The sequence below is a fragment of the Pelobates fuscus genome, chromosome 1 (assembly GCF_036172605.1).
Source record: "Pelobates fuscus isolate aPelFus1 chromosome 1, aPelFus1.pri, whole genome shotgun sequence".
Lineage (NCBI taxonomy): Eukaryota > Metazoa > Chordata > Amphibia > Anura > Pelobatidae > Pelobates > Pelobates fuscus.
This window is the reverse complement of record NC_086317.1, coordinates 288106060-288133917: the sequence shown is the minus strand read 5'-3', so window position 1 is coordinate 288133917 and position 27858 is coordinate 288106060. Positions and strand designations below refer to the sequence as shown.

Genomic DNA, 27858 nt, shown 5'->3' with positions numbered 1-27858 from the left:
GTTGGGGTCTCGCCGTCTCCTACTCACCCTGGACCTACGACAAGGCTCCAGGTTCCAGTGGGTGAACCTCTCTTCCTCCAGAGAGTCAAGCCGGAACCGCTCTTACAAGAGCTCAGAGAATCCAAGGGAGTATAATGATTATAGCAATCCCTTGTAGTGATATAGCAGTTTCCCCCAATAAGAGACAAGACTCTAGATTGCATAAGTGAAGTAAGTCTGTTTTAATGGAAGCCACAGAGGGCCTTTTATGCAGGTTTCCCAACAAGGCTTGACGCCCAGTGTACAAACCAATGTTAACAATGTGACCATGAATGACACTACCACATACAGTACACAATCCCTCCGCTCTGCCTGTGATATAATTAATGCAGATAACCATTAACTTAATTATCCCCAGGCAGAAAAAAACACACATTTTTACAAAGTCCAATAAGTACCCCAACACACATTCCCTGATTGCCCTGATCTGGTTGAACAACATATCCAAAAATCACACAGATCGGTTCAGGGGTTTAGGAATTTCCTGGAAGTCAAAGTTTTTACCCACCGTGCACATGGTCCCATGCCCAAAACAGTTTCAGAGAATTCGGGCTAACGGTCAGTCTCTCTGTCTGGAGTACAAAAGTACATACTGCACATGAACAGGGCCTTTTAAAGTGCACTGGGCAAGGTATATTGCAGGGCCCATAGTCCTGAAGCAAGAGGCTGGCCAGCAGGCCTCTCCAAAAGCCAGTGACAAGGTTACTTTCATCACAATACTATTGATACTTACTACTACTACTACTACTACTACTACTACTACTACTACTACTACAACCTACCTTAGTCAGGGAAAACCAAACTACGCAGCTAGGATAGAGAGAGACTGCTGCAGGCCCTTGGCAAATGGGGATTTCTGAAGAGCTGACAACTTATGCCTTGACTACATTCTAGACTCTAGAATGTATTCAAGGCATAAGTTGTCACCTCTTCAAAAATCCCCATTTGCAATCTAGACAATCATGTTTATCGGAGGTTTTTCAAATCCTGACAAGCCATTTACTTTTTATCTGGCTATTTCCCACCATGCAAGTCCCAATCTGCTCGAAGCCCTCAATGAGCTAACATGCATTTTTTTTTTTGTTCCTTATTTATTTATTTTTACCAGCCTTTTTTGTGATCTGGTCTTATAGGTTGTATTATTGTTTTCATTTTGAAAAAAAAGTGCAAATTTCTGTAGAAAGTTATAAATTAAAGGGACACTATAGGCACTCAGACTACTTCAGCTCATTGGAGTGTTGTAGGTGCGCTGTTCCAGTCCCCTTAACCCTTCAATTCCCCAAATTAAGAATTTATAATTAAATGTTCATTTGTGGTTTATCTACTAAACATTGATTTTATTTATTCTGTAATTGGACAGTAAAGTGTACACTTAACTTTACATTATGTATGAATATTACTCTGTGAAACAGCAGGGAGCTCCTTTAGTGGTAGACAGCCACTTAAGGCAATCTTAACCCTGCAATATAAACATTGCAGTTTCTATGGTAGGGTTAAGAACACTTCAATGAGATGAAGTGGTCTGGATGCCTATAGTGTCCATTTAAGTGGATGGGTTTAGGAGAGTGGATGTACAGCGTATGATCAAGTTGGGTTTCTGAGTGGTTGTATAGCGTATGATCAAGGTGTTCCTGTACTATTTTTTATGTAAAAGTATTCTACAGTATGGGCAAAGATGGTGGAGTTATTTGTGTTAGTTTTTTGTTGTTGTAGAAAACATGCATGTCACATCCTTCAGATAACCAGGATCATATTTTGCTTTGTTGTTAAAACCTATACAGATACATAAATAATATACCGGTAGTTGGAAATTGAATTTTATATGTTTGCTTTTTCGTTCATTATAGGTTTTGGTCTACATACATCAAATGCAGTATATGGAGAAACAATTGTTATGCCCTGTGGTCAAACAATAGTTGATCGTCTCTTATTTGGGAAATGGAAATATGTAAGTATTCCTACTATTTGAAATGCCTACCTCTTAACTAGCAATGCACTTCCATGCTTTATAACTGAAGCTGTTATATAAATGATTTTCAGCACATTATGGAACTCTGTCATTTTAGAAGAAACCAGCCAGGCATGATAGTCGCATTTCCTTTTTTACTTGCTGTGCTTGGTTGCTCTATTTAAATTAAAGAGGAACAACATTAGATAAAACAAGTAAGAAAAAAAATAAATCACATTTTACAGTGTGCAATGTTGTAGTAAGCTGCAACAATTTTAGCTAAAAGAGGTTTCCCTCCTACTCAGCAACGTATAATGGTTAACCAGCTTCTTTGTTTTAATTACTCTCATGGTTTCATTTGTTGAATCTAAACATAAATGACAGTATTTACAATGATAATATAAATAATTGTATGAAACGTACAGCGAGAAATGTGCTTGGTGGTTGTAAATTAATGATTTGGACATATGCCTTGTCCTAACAGTGCATTGGACACCTTTTTCTACAAAAATAATTTAGACATTCAGGATTATTCATTAAAGTGAGAATTCAAAATTAATTTTAAATTTAGGGGCATTATAACTAAGCTGAAAATTTTCTAAGTCAGGTAAAATGTGCTTAGAATTCACTTTAAACTCACTTTAGTAAATAACACTGTTTTTTTTAATAGAGTTCATAACATACACATTGAATACATTTCACTTAATGATATGTGTTCATTCTTTTAAGTGCTACTGAAATCATGCAATTCCTGTTTCATGCCAGCCATGTATCATATCACTATTTCCCTAGAGTTGATCTTACAACCCAATTTTGTTTACATACGTCTTCCGTACCGTAAAATCCTACTCTACACAATAATCTGGGAAATTAATTATTTAAGCAGACTGTGATACGGTAATATAAATTACTTTTATTTACAACGACACATGGCAGCTCAGATATATATGTACACATTAAATCTAGGCTATTTAACTTTCATACTGCTGGAATAAATAACGGAATGTTTATAGTTAAAATCGAGGCTGATCAAGCTAAAGGCTAAATACCTTCAATGAAATGGAGACTTTTAGAAGCAGTAAAGTTGGCCAACTGTATAACATTAATTCACATATTCAGTTTCTATAATAAATACATTTGGAGATGTTCCAACTCGAGATGAAGCATTGCTATACCAGTAGCATAAGCACAAGCACATGTGGCTCTTATCACATGTCCTCTAAACTGTATTAAATTAAAAGTATTGTGCTTGTTAGAGTAATGAGTATTCTTAAATGATCGTATGAAGATCACATTTCTTTTCGAACATCCGGGGCAAACAATTCTTCTGTTTTTTAAAGTAGCACTTAAACCGCCTTTTTCTAATTCCGTTTAAAACAATAGTTCCAATATGATAAAATTATTTTAGTTCTAGCAAGTTAAGTTGTAAGTAGTGAAAAGGTCTGAAATTCTTTCAATGTGGAAAAGTTCATTTTTGCATTATATCACAATATGTATTTCTAAACATTTAGTGACATAATAGAGAGGTATGCGAAGGAGAAATGAAAATGGGAATGTAGAAGAAAGGGGAGTAGTTACATTAAAGATGTTGCGTTATATGATTGTATGGAATCCATTTAAGATTTTTGTCTAAGCTTTTCAAATTATTTAATATTTTTAAAATGTTTAAATGCTTTTGAGATGGATATATATAATATGAATATTTTTGTCAATGTTTTTTGTTTAAAAAAAAAAATATGGAGGTATTTGTATTAGAAATATATCAGGCAATATAGGATTTGACATGAAACAATTGTGAGTAACAGATGCACATACAGATTAGTCATACCTTATTTTATAATTATAAGTAAAATAAACAGGTTAAAACATTAAATGCGATCGATCTGACATCCACAGATAATGTGGATTATAATGCTATGCTGCAAGTGGTCATTATTGGAAAATCGTGGTAGCAATGTACACAATACAAGCATAAGAGAAGTGTAATAACAGGTCATGAATACCATAGATCAAATAATGATCATACATAACTCATGTTATCTCCAATACCACGAGGTGTCAGAGGCCTGATCTCCCACTGGGACATCGGTAGAGTATTTGACCAACTGCAATTTCCAGTGACCGTGCCTTTTTCAGTAATTGAAACTACAATGTTTAACCCCTTAAGGACACATGACGTGTGACATGTCATGATTCCCTTTTATTCCAGAAGTTTGGTCCTTAAGGGGTTAAAACTTCTTCTTTGTATTTAATCAAGCACCTAATTGCATAATGCCCAGCATCAATAACTCTAAATCAGTTACTCAAGTACATAACCTGTTTGAAGTAATAAGTACTAACTAGATCATTTTTCCATTAATTGCTTTCTTTTTAATAGACTGGTGTTAAAGTAAGAATTGAAACAATTTCTATTTCTATGTCAAAACCTACACTTGGGTGTTCTAAATTAGTGTAATTGTTCTCCCATCCAAACACTCAATCTCCAATTAAATTAATGTGCTTGATTCCTATTAGATGTTACTTAAAGAACTGGTATAAAATGGCACATTTATGGTATTTTAAAAAGGTCTAAACCAGTGATGGTGAAACTTTTTGAGCCGGAGTACCCAAACCACAAAACATGCCAACTTTTTTTCCCCCTCAAAACCTAAAAAGGCAATTCAACTTTCTTGTAATCCAGTGCCAAGACAGATTTCTACCAGCAGCACTTCACCCACAATGAGAGAGACAATCATGATGATCTCTAATCCAATAATTCTTCTCATAGAGGAGCATTTTTGTTTTTGTAAACCCATTGGGAATTTTCCCGTATCAAACATAGTGAATGCTAGGCTCTGACATACCCCCCATGAATAAAATAAACTTTTTTTTTTTTGGCAACCATAGAGTGTGTGTAGCGTTCAATTTTGTTGAAATACAACACTCATGATTCAAATTCGTACAATTTTAGCAAACCAATGTGACATTTTCTAATGACACTCATGTGAAGCAACATTGGCTATGGGAATTATTTCATGACAGAACCTGCCAAGTCTGATGGCCTTGTTATACCTGCTGGGGTGTCTGCTTTTACTTGTCACTTGGGGTGGACAACTAGCTGGATTAAATATTGAATAATCTTTGAGATGTAAGCACTTGCAAAATGTAATGGACAAAAAGGCAATGAATATTTCTTAAATCCCTTGAAACTGGTTACCTTGATCTGATTCAACTTGCTTAAATATTAAACTCAATATGGTAAATATTATATGATAGATGTTTATTGGAGAGCCAAATGTAATTATATTAAAATTAGAAATCTTTAAATAAAAATTTACATTTGTTTTATGTTAGGAAAAAGCAGATGGAACTCCAGTATTTGTAGCTGCCCGGTCAGCTGTAAAAAACAAGACAAGCTATGAAGATGTACCAGAATACAACGGCCGTCTGAATTTGTCTGAGAACTATACATTGTTCATCTCGGATGCAAAAATCAGTGATGAGAAGAGATTTGTGTGCATGCTCGTAACAGAAGAGAATGTATTTGAAGAACCAACAGTGGTTAAAGTTTTCAGTGAGTATATATGGTAATTGGATCATACTTATGGTTCTTTAATAATGCAACATGGAAAATGGGAAAAAGGTCCCATGCATAAATGGAACATATTCAATTTCCATTGGCTTTCCCTGATCCAATTTTAACTTCCTATAAGTGATGAGAACCTCACAGAAAACTGGTCATCTCTATATTTCTCAGAAATATTTGCACAGTTTATTTTTTTTCTCCCATACCAACTATTGTCTGAGGGAATTTCAGAGAGTTTCTTGCTATTGTGGACTAATTGAAAGCTATTTAGAACCTAGATGCAGGAGGAACGGGGCAAACAAATCAGAGCTAAAAGCATTACAGCATTCATAGTGCAAGCCAGCAAATTACAAATGCGCACTGACCTAGTCACACTGGATCACACTGGTGGTTTGCTCAGGAGGCATGGGCGTCCGCAGGAATTTTTCTGGGGGGGGGGGGGGAGGGGGGTGCATAATTGTAATGACATCTATGCCTGGCCCCTTTTTGACAGTGTCATGAAGGGGAGGAGCATAGTGATTATCACATAAAGCCAGGGTGAATAGCAAATTAAAGGAACATTCTGGTCACCATAACTAAATTTAAATGAAAATGCTATGATGCCAGGAAGCCCCTTGGTGCTCTTTTCTTTAAGGGGTTAAACTGCTCTCAAATGGTTTGACCCCATAGGCTTCTTCCAGCTCCAGGTCCCTCAGTGGTATTCGGCATCTGAAACGGAGTGTCAGGAAGTGCAGATTGACGTCAGGCATGGGTGACGCTGATTGGCAAGAGTTGACAGTTGACGCTCTAAGCCAATCGCTAGTTCTCGGTTCATAATTTTTTTTTACTTTTTTATGAATGGGGAGCTACTGATTGGCTTAGAGTGCCAGCTGACCGCTCTAGCCAATCAGCAACACCCCTACCCAGCGGCACTCTGTGCTTCCTGACAGTCAGTAAATAAAAGTGAACCCATTAACACTGATATTTTTTTTTACCTGGGGAGATGAGAAGGTCCAGAGTTTCCTGCCAGGCCCAGGTACCAAAGCCTTATGATGTGGTGTCCAGAATAAAGTGGAGGGTTCACTTCATTTGTCCTTCCTGCTCCAATCTCCTTTTCTTCTCCTTCATTTGACAGTCTTCTTTTTCTTCTGACACGGTCTTCTATATTTGGCTCCTTTCTGCTTATTTTGCGCCCTTCTGCTCATTTCTCATTCTGATTCCTTTCTGCTCCTTCTCCTACTTTAGCTTTGTGCTCCTTGCTGACCCTCTCTGCTCCTTCTTCAACTTTACCTTTGTGCTCCTTCTGATTCTTTCTGCTCCTTTACCTTTGTGCTCTTTCTGTCCCTTTCTGCTCCTTGCTGCCCCTGCCCCTTGCTGCCCCTTCCTGCTCCTTGCTGACTCTTCATTTAGCCCCTCCTCCCCCATGCCCCACTTGCCTAATCTATAGGCTGCCCCCCCATGCCTCACTTGCCTAATCTTTAGGCTGCCCCCCCCCCCATGCCTCACTTGCCTTATCTTTAGGCTGCCCGCCATGCCTCACTTGCCTAATCTATAGGCTGCCCCCCCATGCCTCACTCCCCTAATATATAGGCTGCCCCATGCCTCACTCCCCTAATATATAGGCTGCCCCATGCCTTACTCCCCTAATATATAGGCTGCCCCCCATGCCTTACTCCCCTAATATATAGGCTGCCCCCCATGCCTTACTCCCCTAATATATAGGCTGCCCCCCCCATGCCTTACTCCCCTAATATATAGGCTGCCCCCATGCCTTACTCCCCTAATCTATAGGCTGCCCCCCCCCATGCCTCACTTGCCTAATCTATAGGCTGCCCCCCCCCATGCCTTACTTGCCTAATCTATAGGCTGCCCCCCCCATGCCTTACTTGCCTAATCTTTAGGCTGCCCCCCCATGCCTCACTTGCCTTATCTTTAGGCTGCCCCCCCATGCCTCACTCCCCTAATCTATGGGCTGCCCCCCCATCCCTCACTCCCCTAATATATAGGCTGCCCCCCATGCCTTACTCCCCTAATCTATAGGCTGCCCCCCATCCCTCACTCCCCTAATATCTAGGCTGCCCCCCATCCCTCACTCCCCTAATATATAGGCTGCCCCCCATGTCCCTCACTGCCCTAATATATAGGCTGCCCCCCATGTCTTACTCCCCTAATATGTAGGCTGCCCCCCCATGCCTTACTCCCCTAATATGTAGGCTGCCCCCCCATGCCTTACTCCCCTAATATGTAGGCTGCCCCCCCATGCCTTACTCCCCTAATATGTAGGCTGCCCCCCCATGCCTTACTCCCCTAATCTATAGGCTGCCTCCCTATCCCTCACTCCCCTAATATATAGGCTGCCCCCCCATCCCTCACTGCCCTAATATATAGGCTGCCCCCCCATCCCTCACTGCCCTAATATATAGGCTGCCCCCCATCCCTCACTGCCCTAATATATAGGGCCCCTGCGGACGCCCATGTCAGGAGGTTATTCTATGTCATTAGCAAATAGGAAAATAGTTGTTCATATTAATGGTACCTTCCTCACACTGCTATACTTCCCTACAGTCTTGTGGTTTACTTTTGGTATGTTCTGTAGCCCACCCATGTTTCCATTTTGGAGTTATTGTGTGCATATGGGAGGCTTTTCTGTCAGCTCTGGCACAGCATATTCTCTTTACAGAATTTACCAGGTTCAGTACCCTGGTATCTATTCATTAATCCTGTCAATAAAGGACATGAATGATTCCTCATATCCGAGCACTGGAATTGTTTGAGTTAACGTGTTTCGTGAGTATCCTTCTCTATCTCTCTAGAAAGTTGCGTCACAGCAACAACATGAGAGTAGTACTAAAGTCAATAGAAGGACCCAGCAAACTAAATTGTATTTACTACTTTAATATTGCTCTATATGAATCAGTTCTTCAAGGAGACAGACTCCTGGTCTAGGGCATCATTTTGCCTCTGCTTGTTAAAGTAAGCCTTCATTCCTTGCACAGAAGTTTAAGGTAGAGGTTATTGTTTAGATCAGGGGTGCCCAAATGTAGATGTAGAGATGTTGTTGTAAAACTCCAACTCCAACAATGCTTTACATGCCTTTAGAATGACAAAGCATCATGGAAGCTGTAGTTTTAAAACATCTGGGGATCTACCTATTGGACACTCCTGGTTTAGATCATTTTCATTGTGAACTTTAGTATTTCCGGGGGAATCCTGAATGCCTATGTAAAATGTAAGTAAATAATTGCCTTATGCTAGCTAGAACTTCACTTATTAAAGTGAGTGATTAAATATTGTAACTTACCACTTGATGATCTACATCAGGGGTAGGCGACCCTCGGCACTCCAAATCTTGTGGATTACATCTACCACCATAATGCTCCTAAAGCCACAATGCTGGCAAAGCATCAAGGAGGATGTACGCCACAACATATGGAGTGCCAAAGCTTGCCTACCCCTGACCTAGATCATGTATTTGTGTAAATGAAGACTTATTCAGTGTGTTTCCTTTAAACAAAGATGTAAAAGATTTAGCTTTTTATACTTTTTGCAGCTTTTACAGAAACTTAAAAAAAGAAAAGAAAAAGATGAAAAAAAATGGTTAAATTACAGCTAACAGAAAGATCTTGGCACTAATAATGTTCAGTGTACCAAAGCATAGTACAAAACAGCCCTGTCTGTCGGTAAAAAAAAAACAATTATGACCTATGTAGCGGAGAGGTAGTATAATCCACGGTATCTCCGCTAGGTAACCGGAACGGCATAAAATAATCCAGATAAATAAATACAGCATACAATAATCCCGGTAGCGTTGGAAGAACCCTTCCTTCCCAAGAACTAGACGACACATAGGCTGTGAGTCAACTGAGCTTTTAATCACAGGTCACAGTATTTATGGGATTCCCCATGCAAGGGGTTTCCCTACTGATATTACAGGGGTTGTACAGTAGGGGACTACATGGGGAACTCAACCACCTGGACATTTCTCCCATCATGCACTGCTGTACGAGAGGGATACTCCCACTAGAACATACAGTTAAGTGGATTATCCATCCGTGCAGCAGAACTGACATTTTACATGAAAATGCATAACTTTTACATTATTCATTATATTTAAACGAATGGATGTTCGGTAGATGAAGAAGAAAAAATATATTGTGTACTAATAAAAAGTATCAGGGAGAATGATCTTATTATGGTACTAAATGGCTCCAAAATAGATATGGGAGTCTAGCGTACAGATATGGAACTAGAACCACTAAAGAAAACCAAAAATAAAAGTTTTTAATACAGTAAAAATTGCACTAAGCAATCACCCACAGTGCTACACACTAAAACAATAGTGAAAACCTGAAAATTAGTAAATGAACATTTAATAAAGAGCATGGTAGCTCAGTATAAAAATCTCTGTGAACATATAGTTGATAAGTCATCAGCAGAAGCACACGTCTGTGCTATCAGGGAAACTATAATAGAAGTAACTGGATGTGATACTAATATTGGGGGGATATAGAGCCAATAGTAGTCAGAAAAAATAGCATACAGCATATAAATACTACATACTGTGAATACATGGATACAAGTGTGGAATGACCGTAATATATGTAGTGAGCTATAGTATAATGCACCAGGTGATGCGCGCTGCCAGATTACTAGTGCAAAAATAGCATAGTCAACTGTATTCAGATGAAAATAATTTGTCTAGTAGTATATATGATCTAAATATATATATATATATATATATATATATATATATATACTGTATAAGTGAATTTTAATAATATACATATATATAAATATCAAAATACACGTAAAATGGTTATAATTATGAAATAAATCTAGAAATGTTAAAAAGTAAAAATTAAAAAAATATAGATTTGTGTAATTTCGTTCTAACTGTATTTTTATATATATATATATATATATATATATATATATATATATATATATATATATATATATATATATATATATATATACACACACACACATACATAATATTTTTTTTTTACTCTGTATTTAACTTTTATTGAACTTTATTAAAGGTAGCAGGGGGCCTACCAGTCATTCCTGGCACTGGTATGGACGGCTATTCCGTCCATGTGATTGTAATGTCCTCGCAAGGACCTCGCGATCACAGGGCCCAGGAGGACCGAATCAGCCGCAAGGGGATTGCCTGGGGTGCCAGGTAAGTCCCCTGGATGGCGGAGACGTACTATGCTGCCGGCTGGCATAGCACGCCCGCCGTCCTTAAGGGGTTAAAGGGCATCATATTTTAATCTAAATTAAATGTGAACTCTTACCTTTAGGGTTAAAACATTCTCGAACGGTTTAACCCCAAAGTGATCTTTCAGCGCCAATTTTCCCCCAGGCATGCACTGGGTTGAAAAGAAACATACTTTTTTCAAGATAGTTTTGTGAATGTGGAGTCACTGATTGGCTGAGAGCTTTCAGCTTATGCTCTCAGCCAATCAGTGGTGCCACTGCCTGACGGCACTCCGCACTTCCTGAAACTTAGATTTCAGAAGCCAGATGCTGCCTGTGGGAACCTTAGGATCAGCACTAGTGGCTCACTTTGGGGTTAAACATTTTAACCCCTTAAATGAAAAGTGTGCCCTGGGCCTCCTGGAACCATAACAAATGGCCTCTGTATTTTGGAACTGCAGATATATAAACAGAACCAATTTGTTTTTTAAAATATCCAAGGGTTAGACAGTTAAATAGTCTGAGAGCTGGGCAGCAGGAGCTTTGACACTGTGTGTGACAATCATCCACAAGCAGTCTAAGTTGTCTGGGGATAGCATACAATGTGTGCCGACAACAGACACACAATGTGTGCAAAATCAATATTAAAAGTCAGCAATAGTTTATTCAAATTAGCCGATTGAGAGCCTAGAGATGGTCCTACACATTTATGGACAAAACTCAATTCTTCTGGATTCCGTCTCCAACAAACAAATGTATGTTAGACAAATAATTCCATGCCCATAATTGGCTCAAAGCACCCAAATACTGTCAAGTCCTATGTTTCGACTGAATTCCCTTATTTGTCACTCATAATCAATATTGCTGGGTAGCCTTGAAAGATTTAAGTGTAATTTGTTTGTGCTATGTTTGTTTTTAGGACAGTATATATTTTATGTAGCTTTCTTCTTGTACAGAATAGGGAATGCAGTTAACAAGGGTGTAACAAAATGTATGCTTTCCTTTTGATATTTTATTTAAAAGGCAGTTTAACTGGACGTTCTGTTTGTCTGATGTCAAACTAAACCACTATTCCATATGCCAATCACTGGCTATTGTTGCATCCAATCTAGATTTAATTAAACCTTTATGTTGGTTGGCCTGTCTTGTATGTTTAAATAGAAAGTATGATCTGCTGTATGTGAATTACATAGGACACTTCATAAAATAACCTTCTCACTCTCTTTTTAATGTTCCAGAGCCACCATCCACACCTGTGATTATAAACCAACCAACATTCATGGAAACAGGAAAGCTAAACAAGGTGAATTCAGTTGCAAACATATTTTGTTCTTTATATAACCACATATTTTCCTTTTTTCCAAGCAGCTTTTACAGAGCATGTGTTTTTAAAATTTTCAAATGTACTGCAAACGTTATGATACAGAAAAGTGTTTCTTCTATTAGAATTTCTATGCAAGTGCATAACAATGAAGGCCACTAAAGTCTAATAACAAATACCGGTATGTTTATACCATAGCCAGAATTGGCATAAAGCCAAATGTTTACCTGTAGCTCGTAACCTCAAAAGCACTTACTCTCCATCTGCATCACTTGCAAAATAAAAGCTGTTCTGAGCGCAAAGTCTCTGGATATCTGGACCATGTTTGTAAACTTTTACAAAAACAAACATTCTAGTTCCATAACATGATCCATTATCCAACTGCCCCCTGTGCTTATTTGAAATTTTTAAATCTGATTTTATTAAGAGGCTTCAAGAAATATGCACTTAAAATAAGAAAACATTGTGATAAATAGAAATTCTGGGGTTTCACAGATCTGTTGGCAAGTAATATATAGACAATAGAAGGCATAAAATAAATTTAAGGACGACTCCAATGGAAATATTTGTATTTTTTCTTTTTTTATATAATTTAGTAGATATTCCCCCATTAAAACATGCATGCATTTAATTATAAAAAAGTCTCATTGGGGTATATCTAAAAACACCTTGCAAAAGCTGCAGATCTATTGTCTGCAGTCTTTACAAGCCCTCCCACACTAATCCAGACCATGTTTGTTTGTTTTTTTCGCTGTCCAATGCAACTCAATAAGAAGTTTTTGCAAGGCAGGTACCCTGGGTAATTGCCTGCCTCTTAACTTTAGCTCCACAGAGCCAACCAAACCAGGAAGTAATCATGTGTCTAATTGACAGTTTGGTGGGGGGGGGTGGGGTAAGAAGGCCAATTTTCATTGAAATCTGGACTTTTGTAAAATGAAGGACACACTCTTCACACACAGAGCACTTTTAGGTATGTGGAGTGCCCTTTTAAGGCATATAACCATCCCCAACCCAGCTGAAGCAATCTATATGAAAAAGCATTCCCAACAAAGGCTCTAGATGGTTAAATGTATACTGAGAGAGATCACATTAACTTCTATCAAATAGGGAAGACCAGGGACAAGTAGAAAGGAATGTGAGAGAAGATCAAGGGCTTGAAGGTGGAGAGGGAACAGATACTGGGATGAAGAGAAAAAGGAAGATGTAAGAAGCAATAATTTGCTTAAGTCAATGGTGAACGTTTTGCACTGTTTGACCTGATCATAATTGTATATTCAAGTCAGTGGATATTGACAAGTGGTGGCAGTCATATATAAACAATGTGGGTTTGTAGCACCCCTTTCTAGAAAATCGAAGCACAGAAAAACTAATGTGAGGGTCATTCCTCAGCCTGCAGCAGGAAGGTGATGTACTCCCAACAAGATATAACAAATGGCACCATGGGGGCGTGGCCTGAGCTCTGACCGGGATGGACGCCAAAGCTGTGAGCTCCGTACCGCCAGCGAACTAAATAGCCTATTAATCAGCTCTTACTAGTGCTTATGGGGTGCCACAGATGCACGGTTACCCCCCAGACCCCGAGGGGCTCCCAGACGGGTCAGCCACACGGCCCGATTGACGGATTTATCCAGTCCCAACCTGACACGAGCGGGGAGGCAAGTGGATCCAATATGGCGCCGATGGCCCCATCCCCCAGGGAACCACATGGTGCTGCGTTAGAGAGGATAGGAGAAGAACTCCGTACTATGGCTGCAGCCATGGCCACAAAAACGGACCTCCTAGTCCTCACTACCACCATATAAGATGCCCTCCGTGCTGAAATGGCGGGAATCCGGGCGGAGGTGACGGCACAGACAGGCCGCATCCAGGACCTGGAACGCTCGCACGGAAATTGGCAACAGACACGGCCCTTACATGCCAAGGGGAGCTGATACTGCAAATGAGAAGGTCAGTCGAGGATTTAGATAACAGGGGGCGCAGGTGCAATATCAGGGTCCGCGGGGTCCCCGAAACTTACAAAGGAAGACCCGACACATCACACTAGACCAGACTCCTGACATTCCTATAGCGGGAGAAAGTAGCCTGACAGCGGACTAGATTGCATTACCTTGTATACTCAACACAAACCACCACAACACATCTAGACAAATCTCGAACACCACGTACCAGCTACTCACCCACTCCGCTACGACTAGGAAATGCGGAAACCAGGGAAGGACTCTTCTAGGCCTACGTAACCTTTCTCCCCATTTCACTTGTTCTTTCCACAACAATTACCCCCCCCCCCCCCCCATTTAACCTATCCATGACACAGGAACGCAAGAGCCACACTTGATGTCTAAAAGCGGTGTATACAAACACACAGAATGTTGTGATAAGAACATGGAGTGTAACCAACGGATACACACAAGGTTCCAACCCGAACCTGACCATTGGGAAAACACCCTCACACCATGGAAATACACACCGCATATGCACCAGCCATGTCTTATACCTTTCTCATTACGCATTACCTTAAAGTTGCACATGCTACATATCGCAACATTATGTCGTATTTTATAGTCTGATGGATAATATATGTTATAATTTACCACAATGTTTTACATGGAGGCCTGCGAGCCTCATTTTCTGTGTCTCCTTTTTCTATTGAACTACCTCAATAAAATCAGATTTACAAAAAAAAACGAATGGCACCATGTACTTGTTTGTTCCATTTCTAAGGTCAAGACTCTAATTTTTCAACTTATTTTAAACCATAACTCTTTTTTGACTGCTGTCTCTTCCACAGTGATAGCATAATAACTTTAGCTGCATTTCGGAGATGGTCTAAAAGATGTAGGATTATTGAAAACAAACACTGTGTCAGGCTTACATTTACCTGCTTCCTTGCTGTACGCCAACAAAGGAGGCAGGGCATTCAGAATCAGACTGCTCATGAGGCATCCGGGACTTTTTGCAGCAATCCCTTACTTCATCTGGAGAAGCATACTTTCCTGGGAGGAATGGGGTGTCCAGCTGTCTTACGCCAGTGCCCAGCATTGTCTTAAGCCTGCACCCAGCAAGTTGCTCAGCCGTTCTATGTCAGTGTGTTTCAAGTGTGACTGTGTGTTTTGGATTTACCCTTGTGTTTATACACTTCAGAACTACTGCCCCTTTGAACTTTTGACATTGCAATAGATTTTGACTTTGCCCCTTATTTTCCAGTGTTCTGCATTTATAGCTCTAATGTTTACAACGTGATACATGGGGTATATAATGCTAACAATTAACAAAAAAAAGTTTAATTGATCTTTAACCAATTACATTTTGCTCAATTCACTATGACTGATGCATTCTACATTGTCCAAATTAAAGTCGCATTACACCCAGCATTTAGTTTTTTTCAGCTGTATCTCTTGTTAATAGTGAGGTTTTGTAACGGATCCACTGGCACCCCGACTTGGTACCTCCGTTAAAGGATGCTCCTAGCGCTTCCTGAGGACTCCAAGCACTCTGGCAGACACCATAATCACCGAATCCGAGAAACCTTTAAATTCTCCCAAGCGTTGGAATGCTGTAGACCATTGAATAGGAACCATACGAATAGGCTTGTACTCCTAGCAGTCAACTGGAACAGCATACAATAAATCCTTCCCCCAATAATGAGACGACACATCACTTTGAGGGTAAAACAGGAACTCTGGACTGGCTCATCCAGCCTGGCTTTTATTACACTAATCCACATACAGGCCACACCCAGGGGGAGGCATAAAATAACCAATCACATACATGGTTCAGCCCACACATCCCCTCCCCTCAGATAACATTAAACTCAATTATCCGGTACACTTTTTCAGCCAAGTTCTGGATGTACCCCAAAACCCGGGGGTACACCTTTAAATCCAGCATCGGATAGCCTTTATTCAGGGGGACAACATATTCAAAATTCAAGTCATTCGGATGAATGGTTCGTGAGATATGGGGTTCCAAAGATTTGACCGACCGCATGGGTAAAGTATCCGAAAACAGTTCCATGCATTTTGGCCCTGCGGTCGGTCACAAACAAGGGAATGAAAACAGGCGAATTGCCTGTGTTATAGAGCCTGGAGAGGGTTTGAATGAATTCCCTTGTTTATGGGGTTCTTTCTACCGAACGGCGGGTCATTCGGTAGTTTCCATACGAATTTCTGGAAGTATGGAGGTCTCAGCGGTGTTTGCCTAGTCAAGTGTCCGATTTTAGTTCCAGACACTCGACGGCAAAACACCGCTGTTCGGTAGTTTAAGATGGCCGCCGCCACGTGTTTGTTTCCCGAATGGCGGCCACCCAGAGGACAAAGAATACATTACATGGATTGCCAATTACCCGTTTGCAACATTGTTGCAAACTGTAATTGGAGGCACACTTATTCCTGGGTGGTCTGGTTGTTCGGTAGTTTCACTCAATATAATAAATGGAGTGATTCTACCGAACAATCAGATGAATGCTGCATACATATCCCAGGTTAAACTTAATACACATATAATATTACAGGCAGTACACTAGAATATGTATCACAGTCTTAAAGGGACAGTAGTCCCAAAAGTCCCAATATGTCCATAGATGCTGTTAAAAGGGCCAGTAGCAGCAATATACAGTACAATATGCCCCAAATAACCCAGGGGCCATAGTCAGCAGGTAGGAGGCTAGCAAACAGGCTTCTCCAGGGCCCAGTGGCGAGGTTGGTTTCGCCACAGGTTTGTTTAATATTGATAATGGCTTTCAATCAAATGATTTCGTGAAATTATATGAAAAATATTTTAGGATGTGCTGCATTTTTAAAAGTGTTATATTGACTTGGGGTTCAAGAGGCTTAAGAGATCTAGTTTCTGTAAAGGAAAGTGGATTGTAAAAAAACTAAGGCAATTTGGTTGCGATGCAGAATTACGCGGAAGCAGCCCCGTCCTACATTCAGGCACCACTGTATTTTTGGTGGCCTACTTGCTTATGTGGCACTTAAGACACCCACCTGTAGCCGACCTAGTCTAGTGATTTGAATTTACTGCCCTCTTTTTCCCCTCCCACCCCCCTTTGGACTGGTGGGCTTTTTTTCTGGTCCCAGGAGTTCTACTACATCTTATATAATGCATTCCAATACGTGGCCAACAAGTCTAGCGGCCGACAAGATGGTGGTGTCTGGCATGATCTGCACACTTGGCATACGCAAGCAATATTCTTAGTAGATGCGACCATATTTTTGCAACCTTTCTATGCCAGATCTTGCAGAGGAGAACACAACCAGTGAAATATTTGGGTTGCGGGGCAGCTCAAAAACCTAATTTCCAAAAAAGTTAATGCATACTTATCCAGTTGATACAAAGCCACATAGCCACAATACCTTTGCTTTCCTTTATGGGATGTTGGAGGTCCTGCGCCTTTGGGCGACTCAGTTTTGAAATGTTGCTCGCCCTAAAGATGGGTATTGGTTGATCGTCCACTGTTAATTAAATATTGCCGATTATTTCATTTGTATATCAACACGCCCTCCTGGTTTGCTCTGCTTTGTTTTAAAACTACTTTTATTTGCTTTAGTTTTGTTTTAAAAAACGTCGTTCCAGTTTGTGTTTCTCTAGCTCTGTCATGTATTTATATCTGGTCTAGTTGTTTTTATGCAGTACATTACAGCTATGTGTCTTCATGTACAATGTATACTGAATTGGAGCACGATATAAATAAAAAAATAAACAATATTAAATTAACTTGGTGTGTACACCAAATGTTATATTCCTGCAAAAATCATCCCTTAATAATTTTTTAAAGAAAAAAGTATAACAGTAACTACATCATTTTCCAATAAGGGCCTCAATTTAATATATTTGGATAAACGTTTAAATCATTTAATATTTTGATAGTTTTTGTGACATATTTTTGAGATTTTACTATTTTGAAGAAATTACCGTAGTTGAAAAGCTTATCCAAAAATATTAAATCAAGGTCAAGATTGGATTTAGTTAGTATTCAATCACTAATCATATTTTTTTTTTTTTTTTTTTTTTAAAGGTCCAAATATGTGCAGTAAATCATATCCAATTACCTTTAAAATGAAAATGGCATATAAACCCTGTTGAAAAGTTACTCTATCATTCTTTGTTACAGGTTGGTGAATGTGTTGCAATGGAAAGCTATCCAGGTGGCAACATCACATGGTATAGAAATGGAAAAATCCTTGAACCTGTGGATGAAGGTATTTTTAAATTATTTTAAGCTGCACATTAACCAGATCTCTTTATCTTACAGAAGATAGATTATAATGGCTTTTTGAAATTCTGCGTCCATTTAAAATTATTTAATAAAATTTAATTATTTAATGAAAAACAACAATAAAAGGATGTAGTGCAGTTTAAAATAACCTCTGATCTTTAGCCTTGGGCTTTGCAGTTATTTAGTTGGCTCTTTTGTAAGTAACAGAATGGGGCAGACAGTCGATCAAAAAAGGAGTGTGTGAGACCATGTATTTCCTGTACTTGGGAGGCATTGACATATTCACCTTTAACTTAAAAAACCTCAATGGAATTCAGTGTAGTAGATGTTAAATTGTTGTCCTAGATTTTGTGAAATAATTTCCTGTAAGAAAAAAACAAAACATAAAACAAAAAAACAAGTTTTTACAATTTATTACATATTGTAGTTCTGACTTTCAAGTCCTATACTTTAAATCGAAATATATTCAAAATATGATCTTAGTTTCATAAATATTATGTATTTCAGGTGTTTTATACAAATGTGTATAATATACAGTTTGGTATAACATTGATTCTATATTAATCATAAATACTATGTTTTGTTTTATTATATGTTTTTTTTTTTTTTTACTTGAAATAGTAGAACTAAATTATTCCGACTGTGGAAAATAATTTGGCAGAAATAGAAATGGATTGCACATATTAATTTCCACCCTGTTTTGATTGGTTCCATGTGCTTTAAAATGTTTGTTTGCAGCTTGCTACTATGCCTTAACATCACATTGTTAAATAGAAATTCAGATTTCTTGTTCTGCGAGGCTTTAAGCCACTTGTTCTACTCTCTGGCTTATATACCTGGTAGATATTAGGCTTCATATTTTCTGATACCTATAATTTTTGAAATACCGGAAGTAAATGAAAAGAAAAATATGAATTTTACAGATTATCAGAAAACACATCTTATTGGTTTTAGACTGTTTGATCAATAGATACTTGTTTAAATGTACTTTTTTTCCCCCCTTTGTTTTGTACAGTCATATCCATAGAGTACATAAAAGCGAGAAATTCAACTAGTGGTCTTCATAACATGCAGTCATCACTACAATATATGGCAACTAAAGATGATATAGATGCAGAGTTCTCCTGTAAAGTAACTTATTATATGCCAAATGGACAAATGTCATCTGAATCTGACTTGGCTGTCTTCGATATTTACTGTAAGTATCATATTAAAAGCATGTTTGTGTATAGTAATGTCTTCTCTAAAATGACCATATGTTTATTGAATTGAATCACAATAGCAGCGTGACTAACTGTGGTGCAGCTTTGGCTGGGAACAGAAATGCCCAATAAAGAGAAAATATTGAAACTCAAAGATAATTACTTAATAGGCAAACCTACAGCCCAAGTTCGTAACTTCATGAATATATTTATTAAAGTGGGGCAGTTGTGGGAGGAGTACAAGGGAAGTGGTTAGATTGGTGGGTCGGTGGAGTGCTGGTATAGGGGAATCTCTAATTTTATTTTCCCCCCTCTCTCTGACTCTTACTTACCCCTCTCTATCTTCACATTTATATTCTTTATACGTTTCCAACTCTCTCACTATGACAGTGAATGTATAAAGACAAGAGACTGGAATAGTACCACAAATTAATATTATATTAACAAAGACATGTGTTTAGTATTTACTGTTTACTACAGATGTAACACAGAACAAAATTTATATTTCACTGTGTTAACTACCAATTTGTGTGTAACAATTTCTCTAAGCTTTGCCACATGCTAATTTATGCCTTTAATCACTCCTGTTTCCTGATCTCTCAAAGTAAAGAATTTAAAATTACCATATGTGGGAACTGATCTCATTAACTCTGGGTGCAGTGAGGAATCCCACCCTTATTTTTCTTATCACAATACACTTCCTACTATTATCATGAGAATAACTGGTTTAGGAGACCACTCCATGGTAGCCCATTGAGTTGTCCTTTGGTGATGATTCTGTTGTATGTGATAAAGTGGATTAAATAGGGTCTTATGTTCTCATCCTTTGCTTCTGTTATGCTGTGTTTACCGTTATTGGGATAGTTTAAATTAAATGGACATCCATCTCTCTAAGACAACTGTCTTATTTAAAAGCTTTAGATTTGCATGAGACCGTTGCCTCGCTCTGCAGGCGGAGAAAAGCAGGCAATTATGACTTTTTTCATATGTACCTGCCTCTTCTTTCTCATGCTTTCCCCACCCACTCCAGGTGGAACTCTGGTCTAACCAATCAGTTAATCTAGAAATGCTGGAAAATGGCATTGGGCATGCCTTACAGATTTAGACATGTGCAGTTGAAAGATCTCTTCACCTTGCCAAATCCTGACAAGGGTAGAAGAAAGGTGTCTGATCGGTGTGATCTTTAAGAGCAGGCTCTGGTGTCTGGTTTCTCTTTCCACATGCTACTCAATGCCTTGTTTCTGTCATAAGTGGACTAATCTGAAACTGAGATGGGTGGTATGAAGACTGAAAAAACTCTCCTATTTGGGAGTTGTTGTTTTTTTGTTTTTTTGCTTTGATTTGGTTTGTATATTTACTTAATGTTTGCTTGATGGTTTTAAAAAAAAATATATAATCTTCAAGAGACGCAGGACCCTTTAATTTTGTATTTATGGAGAAAAATGTCAACATTTTAATTAGATTTTGTTACTTCAAGCATTCTCTTGATGTTTAAGAAATAAACCTTCTTTTAGTGTGTCTTGGCTTTTCTGATCAAACTAGCCTCTACGGAGAATGCATTATGCACATACAAACAATCTGGTTTAAATATCCATCACTGGTGTATTCTGGTGAATGTGATGTCATGAGAGGGACATCAATTTTCGTGCAGTTTATTGAGGCATGCTGGATGGGGTTTAAAAGGATTGTGCAGTGAAGCAGTCAACATTGGTTTCACAATAAAGCTGATGCCCTTCTTGCTGCAAAGAAAAATTGTTTGTTGTGTCCATCTTTGAGTTGATCCAGTGGATTAGATAAGAGATACTTTTTTCATATGCAAGCTCAAATGGTCATTTTTCATGACCACACATTATATTTCATTGTCCACAGATGCAGCTCGCCGTCAGTGCTTAAATACAAAGGGTCTAGTGTGTTAGTACAACATACAATTGTGCTAAAAAGGCACATTTTCTGTAGTTGTATTGAGCTTCAGAATGCAACTTCCCAAAGAGTGTCTTTTGTCTGATTTTGGGGAGAGGGGGATGGGGTGATTTTTGGAGAAGAAAATAAAGACCTATTAATTGAACAGACTGTAGTAAAAATTGATTATTTCTGTATTTTGAGAAGTAAATCTAGTTATGTAGTGAATATATCCGATATTAACATGCATAACAGTCTTGGTTTAGAGTCCCTTTTTCATCTAAGCATCTCTAAAGTATTTGTCGATTAAATAAAAGCTGATATTAAACATAAATTAAATAATTGATAACAAAAATAAAGAAATATTAAAACTGCTTCAGGTTGAATTAAACTTGCTATAATTATTTAGATCCAGTCTTCAAAATTTTAAATACTATCCACAACTTGGATTCTTTACAACTGAGATATTGCAAATATTGGCAAAATGTTAATTCAAATGGGAATTACTAATCACCATCACCAGTAAACAATGCTGCAGTGCTTAAAGTGACTTCAAAAGACAATTTATGTCGGCAATTTATGTCGGAAAATTGATATTGCCAAAGTATGAGAATGTCTTCTTGAGCAATATTGAAGGAAAACAGGCACCCAAGGGCGAGTGTCAAATCATACAAAAGGCCACTGTAGTGGTAATTGTGCTTGGTGTCCCTTTTATGGAATAACATTTTGTGAGTGCTTTTGCAATTCATTCTTTAAAGAGAGTCATTTTTACTTTTAACATACTTATTTGTTGAGAAATTGTTATACAAGGAAAAATACAATGACATTTCTATCATTTTCAAATGTATCCTGCAAGGCTGGATATATGTAGCCGCAAAAAAATACTTAATCTGCGTAAACAGTAGATGAGCTTCATCTAAATAGAATATTTAAAGTAATGCTGTTAAAATCCAGCTTAATGAAACTCCCACTGTGACATTGTTCCTACTGGTCCCTTTGTAAAGAAAAAAGTAATGGTTTATGCTGTACTGATGAAAATGTTCTTTTAAAAACATTTTGTTTAAGAGTTGTATATTTTTTTTGTGTTGTGGGATTTCTTTGAAGAACTCTTTAATTAGGAACAGTTCTCAGTATAGAAAGTACCCATTAACTTCAATCCATGTATAAAGAATGCATTAAAGCAATTACCTTGCCCTGCTTAATGTGACAATGCTGTATAATTCACTCATTTCAAATTGCACACCATGTACACCATAATTGTGTACTTGACAGTTGTTTTTATATGTCCATTCTCTTCACAGACCCTACAGAGAAGGTGACAATTCAAGTCCATTCACCAAGGAAAACAATAAAAGAAGGTGATAATATCACTCTGAAATGTATTGGAAATGGTAACCCACCTCCACAACAGTTTTTGTATTACCCTCCAGTAAGTTTTTAAATCATTTTCTTGAAATATAGTTTACGGAGTATCTACACCCCTGCCCCAAATAATTACATACTGCTAAAGTTGTACGATAATAAGACTGATGATCATTATTAATGAAACCTGCTAAACGTGTTGATTGAAAACTTGGGTAGCTGTGTAAAATTAATAATAATAATAATGTGCAGCTATTTTTGTGTGTGTGGTCTAAACACCTAGAAATTGTATTGCGCTTGAGAATTTGCATATATTGGAGCGCTCTTAAATAGACATTCTTAAATAGACATTCTGTCTTTTAAACCAGTTTTGATTTCTAAAAAATATACCACTTATCTAGGCAGATTCTTTTAAAATCCGTTTAATGTGATGAATTTCTTAAGCCACTACCAGTTGGAAAATGTTTTGTTTTGTATGATAACATTGCCTAATTTACATAAAGAACAGTACATCACCATATTTTATTCACTTGTATTGGGAAAAAGCAAATATATATTTTCTTTTCCCAATTTTATACGTAGCCTCAGATCCACAAATGTAAAAATATTACTTGGTACGCTTTAGAAGTTAATTCTGTAGTATGTTTTTTTAGGTTTTGTTTTCTTTTTGTAGTTTAATATTTTTACTCAGTTTTTATATACTTTACTTTGCTGCATTTGTATGTCATGAGCGTTTATATCTGCGTTTCTTTCATAAAGGGCCAAGTTGAAGGGATAACTGGTTCAAGTACCTATCCGATAACAGACATACAACGAAATGCATCAGGGGATTATAAATGTTCTTTGTTAAATAAAAATATGATTGCATCAACAACAGTAACCGTGCACTGTAAGTAAATGTTTTTTCGGTCTGATCCAAATTTGTTTTTATACAATTAAACTGCTTAGAAAAATAATCATGGAATGTAGTATATATTCTTTTTTTTTTTATTACATGTTATGGCTGTGTTAGGGAAAATACATAATTCTTTCTACGTTCTTTCTACGTTTGTCACTTGCAAAAGTGCTTGTACTTGCCGTCTCTTGGTTTTTTTTTTTATTTGTTTTTTTTTATCAGCATTGACGACTAAAAGTTTGGCAATTACTCGAAAATCTGTAAAGGTTCCCATGTTTATTTTCTTAGAGAAACTAGATATGATCATAGGGGACATTTATAAAGCTACAAATTCTGTTATTTTAAATCTGACAGAAGCATTTATCACTACCTGTTCTGGATGAGTAAGACTAGGATGCTACCTGGTAATAAAGGTTAACACTTTTTTTTTTTATTTTTTTTTTGTGTGTGAAATTTTTTTTATTTTCTTTCTCTTTTGATAAAATTCATGTCGTGATATGTAGGATAATGTGCCTCTCAACTGGATAAGGGAGAAACAGTCATAATACAATCCTTCCAAATGCTGCTCCCAAGTTAGCTTCTCCCCTAGAATTTCTCTGAATTTCTCTCATCCACTTTTTAGTCCTGTGTGGCTCAGTGGTTGACCAAGAAACACATGATATTGGCAAGATTCTCTTGTTGTTTTGCCTGAACCGCTCTGGGTAACTATCTCATATTCAATCCAAAGATGCTTCAAATTGATTGTTTATTTAAACAACAAACTAAGTATATTCTGTTTGTTGAGGGCATGTGGGGTCACGTTAAATAAGTGCCAGATTCTGTCGTGGTTCCTATTGGCCTCCTTGTATCACCCTAGAGTGCAAGGAATGACCTTGGATGCTCTACCTTTCCTTCATCTGTACTGGTTAGACAGAGAGAAACGTGCTGAAGCTAAAAGTTGAAGTTACTTTTAACTCATCTGGTTTCAAGGGACTTTATTTCATAAGTCCAGAGGAAAGTTTATTTGTCCAGTAACAGACTATTTTTTTTCCCCCAAAAGTATATTCTATAGTTGAGATGGTTTTAGAATATAAAATGTTTGAATTTTAACCAGGATATATTTCATAACCATAGCATTTTAGTGTTCGATTTAGGTTTTATGTCTAATGACATTCTTCCAGTGTACTTGGTGTACTATGCAGTACTGCCTAAGACAAATCATGTTCTTGTGTTTTTTCAGACTTGGATTTGTTTTTGACCCCGAGTGGGGAGATTACCAAAGAAATTGGAGATACTCTTTCTGTGACATGTAGAGCATCTGCTAGTAAAGATGTTTCAGTCACTTGGATGAAAGTAAGTATTCTACAACCATTTACTTACTAGCACATATTTATTTAACTAATTCCCTATTCAGTTGCAGTAATGTGATGTTGGCCAAGAGAGTGGACTACATTGATGCATTATGAAATGTATTTTGCCTGGATATGTTCTTTGTTACATTGCACATTTAAACATAACATTGAATGCAACAAATAATATTAATGTGTTATGACAGGATCATAAAACACTCCTACGGCCATCATTTACAAACCTGCAGTATCATGATTCAGGACTTTATGAATGTGAAACTGTCCTATCTGAAGTTGACGGTCTAAGGCGAAAAGAGACTCTCAATCTAATTGTAGAAGGTAAGAGCATGTTATTGTGTTTTGTTTTAATATATTTTGGACTTGTAAAGGCATGTGTCAAATAAAGCGTGCCATCACCTAAAAATTGTAAAACTCTTCATGATGGGGGAGAAAACGTAATTTGTATTACTTTAAAAGAAATATTCATGGATTGTTTTTGTCTAATTTGTTAAGTAAATCTATCTAATAACAGAAAATGTTAGTGATGTGGAGACCAAAATGAATGTTGGTGCCATTTCACCTTGCCTCGCGTTAATCAGCCTTCATGTTCCTAATTACTTGCCTCATGTCTATATGTATTCTAATATTGTGATCTGTCCATCTTAATCTTTTTGTGTAACTTTTGTTGAGCTTTATGAAATGAAACTACCCAAATTTCCAGTGCTGCCTCTAAGGGATTTTCAAAGCACGTAAATGACTTAAACATAACCGTTTATACAGTCCATATAGAATAATTTCAATATTGTGTAAGGCTAGTTAAATAAAAGTAAGCTCTCATTATTTTTATTGATAAATTGCAACATATACATGTTGCAGTTCAACATCAAATTGGAGCTCACGTAGAATTTGCCCATATTTAAAGGATTACTCTAAACACCATGACCACATCAGTGTTTTGAAGTGGCCATGGTGCTTGGCGCCTGTATATGCAGTGTTAAAGTATGAAACGCTGCACATACAGACCAGTTTTATATTGCACCACAGATGTAACTCCGGGGAACGGTGTCAAGATAATATTTCCATCATAATCACTACAACTGGCTGCACTGGTTATTATGATGTATAGAGTGATCCTTTCAATTAGCTTTTTACATTTCTCTTCTGGACCGCTCTTTCTGGGCAAAATTCATATAATGTGATGTGGCATGGGTCAGGATATTTATGTAATAAAGAGAGCTATGCTTTAGTGTGGACTCCTCAGGTTTGAAAGAGTTCTCCTTAAGTCTTATTCTGGGTAATATACATTTTGTGAACTCTATCTGTGGACAAAAAAGGTTACAGGTTACATATGCTAGTTAATGTGCTGTCACACTCTTTGCTTTTCATTTAACAGACTCTGTGAACATCTTTTTATTACCATTTCTTATGCAAGTTTTTTTTTTTAGTTTCTAATTACATATTTTTTCTCTTTATATATCTGGATGATAGGGCTGTCCGTAGTTAAAATGGCATTTTCTTTTAGCCTTGTGTTTGGTGTTTCACCTAATATTATATTATTTTATTATTTATATAGCGCCATCAGATTCTGTAGCGCTGTACAATGGGTACCTAATGATATGCACTGTCCATTAGAGCAGTTACAAAACTCCTGTATTGTTATGGACATCGGATCATTGCCTGTTGGGGCACTTGTTAAAATGTTCAACTATATTCTGGTATATTAAATACTGTGTAAGTTTAAATTTAAATACATGTCTTTGAATCAATTCCTTTGAAGGCAACCCACGACTCAAACTATCAAAAAAAGTTAACTCTGATGGGAAAAGAAAAACTATCATTTATGAAGTGGAAGGTTTTCCAAGGCCTGAGGTCCAGTGTACCAGTATGAGCAATGGATTATTCCTAAACAAAGTATGTTATTGCTTACATTATTTTGAATATTAAACATGTGTTATTGGGAAAACATATATTTATCTCTGATGGTCTAATTCATACAAGTTTCTAGTATGTAAAATGCGTAATCCTTAAGTGATTGTGCAAAGCGCATCAAGCAGTATTTTTATAAGACCTGAAAATTCTTTAGAATGAGCAATAGTCCTTAAAATCCTTAATAGCATTTAAGAAAGGGGAAAAACAATGTTAAAGACTACAAAAGTAAAAGACCACTCAAGTGAGAAATGTTAGGATTTTAAACCAGATTCCTAATTTTAGGCACACCGTCTAAATTGGAAGGAAAGCTGAAGTAAAGATTTTTTCCAATTCCGCTATTTTGTTCTGCAAATTGAAATTCCCTTTGAATAAACTTGTGTTAACAATTCAAATTTTGCTAAATAATGGGAAGTATGTTGATAAAATACATACATAAGCATAATCAATTTGTGGGGGGGGGGAGGAAACATGAAAATTGTCCACAGAAAAAAAAAATAAAACACTGTTATACATGCACTCAAGAAAGTTGTCCGCATGGAAAAATATGCACATATCGTCTATTATACTCTCAAAATGCTTAATATTCATATACAACAATTTGCGTTGTGGTTTTATATTGTTTAAAATATCTGTAATATCTATTCATGCTCATAAATAAGATATATATCATTTTAAATTGTGCATGCGTTTTCACCTTTACACATTTTCACATTTGCAAGCTAAACCATACTACACATGCATATTATTCTATGTGGGCATTTTTCCACAAGGGCAATTTTTCCGTGTGCTCATTTATGACCGTGTTTTGTTTTATTTCTGTGGGCTTTTTTCATGTATGCTTTTTTCTGATCACTTCTGATAACTTGTGCTAAACATATACATTGTCCTATTACATATACCATCTCCCATAAATTTGCATATCATTGATTCTTCAGCAGACCGAATTTCGACAATACATAATTTGTGAAAAGT

General features: G+C 37.3%; 1 protein-coding gene across 2 annotated transcripts in view; it reads left to right on the top strand.

Moving 5' to 3' along the window:
• ALCAM (activated leukocyte cell adhesion molecule) overlaps positions 1-27858 on the top strand; it is a 72776-nt gene that overhangs the window by 24237 nt on the left and 20681 nt on the right. For both annotated transcript variants that reach the window (XM_063444610.1, XM_063444609.1), the window contains exons 2-11: positions 1887-1987; positions 5321-5540; positions 11972-12036; positions 18167-18254; positions 19287-19469; positions 22674-22801; positions 23494-23623; positions 24849-24961; positions 25164-25296; positions 26735-26868. In XM_063444610.1, coding sequence (XP_063300680.1) covers positions 1887-1987; positions 5321-5540; positions 11972-12036; positions 18167-18254; positions 19287-19469; positions 22674-22801; positions 23494-23623; positions 24849-24961; positions 25164-25296; positions 26735-26868 — 1295 coding nt within the window. The remainder of the gene's footprint in view (positions 1-1886; positions 1988-5320; positions 5541-11971; positions 12037-18166; positions 18255-19286; positions 19470-22673; positions 22802-23493; positions 23624-24848; positions 24962-25163; positions 25297-26734; positions 26869-27858) is intronic.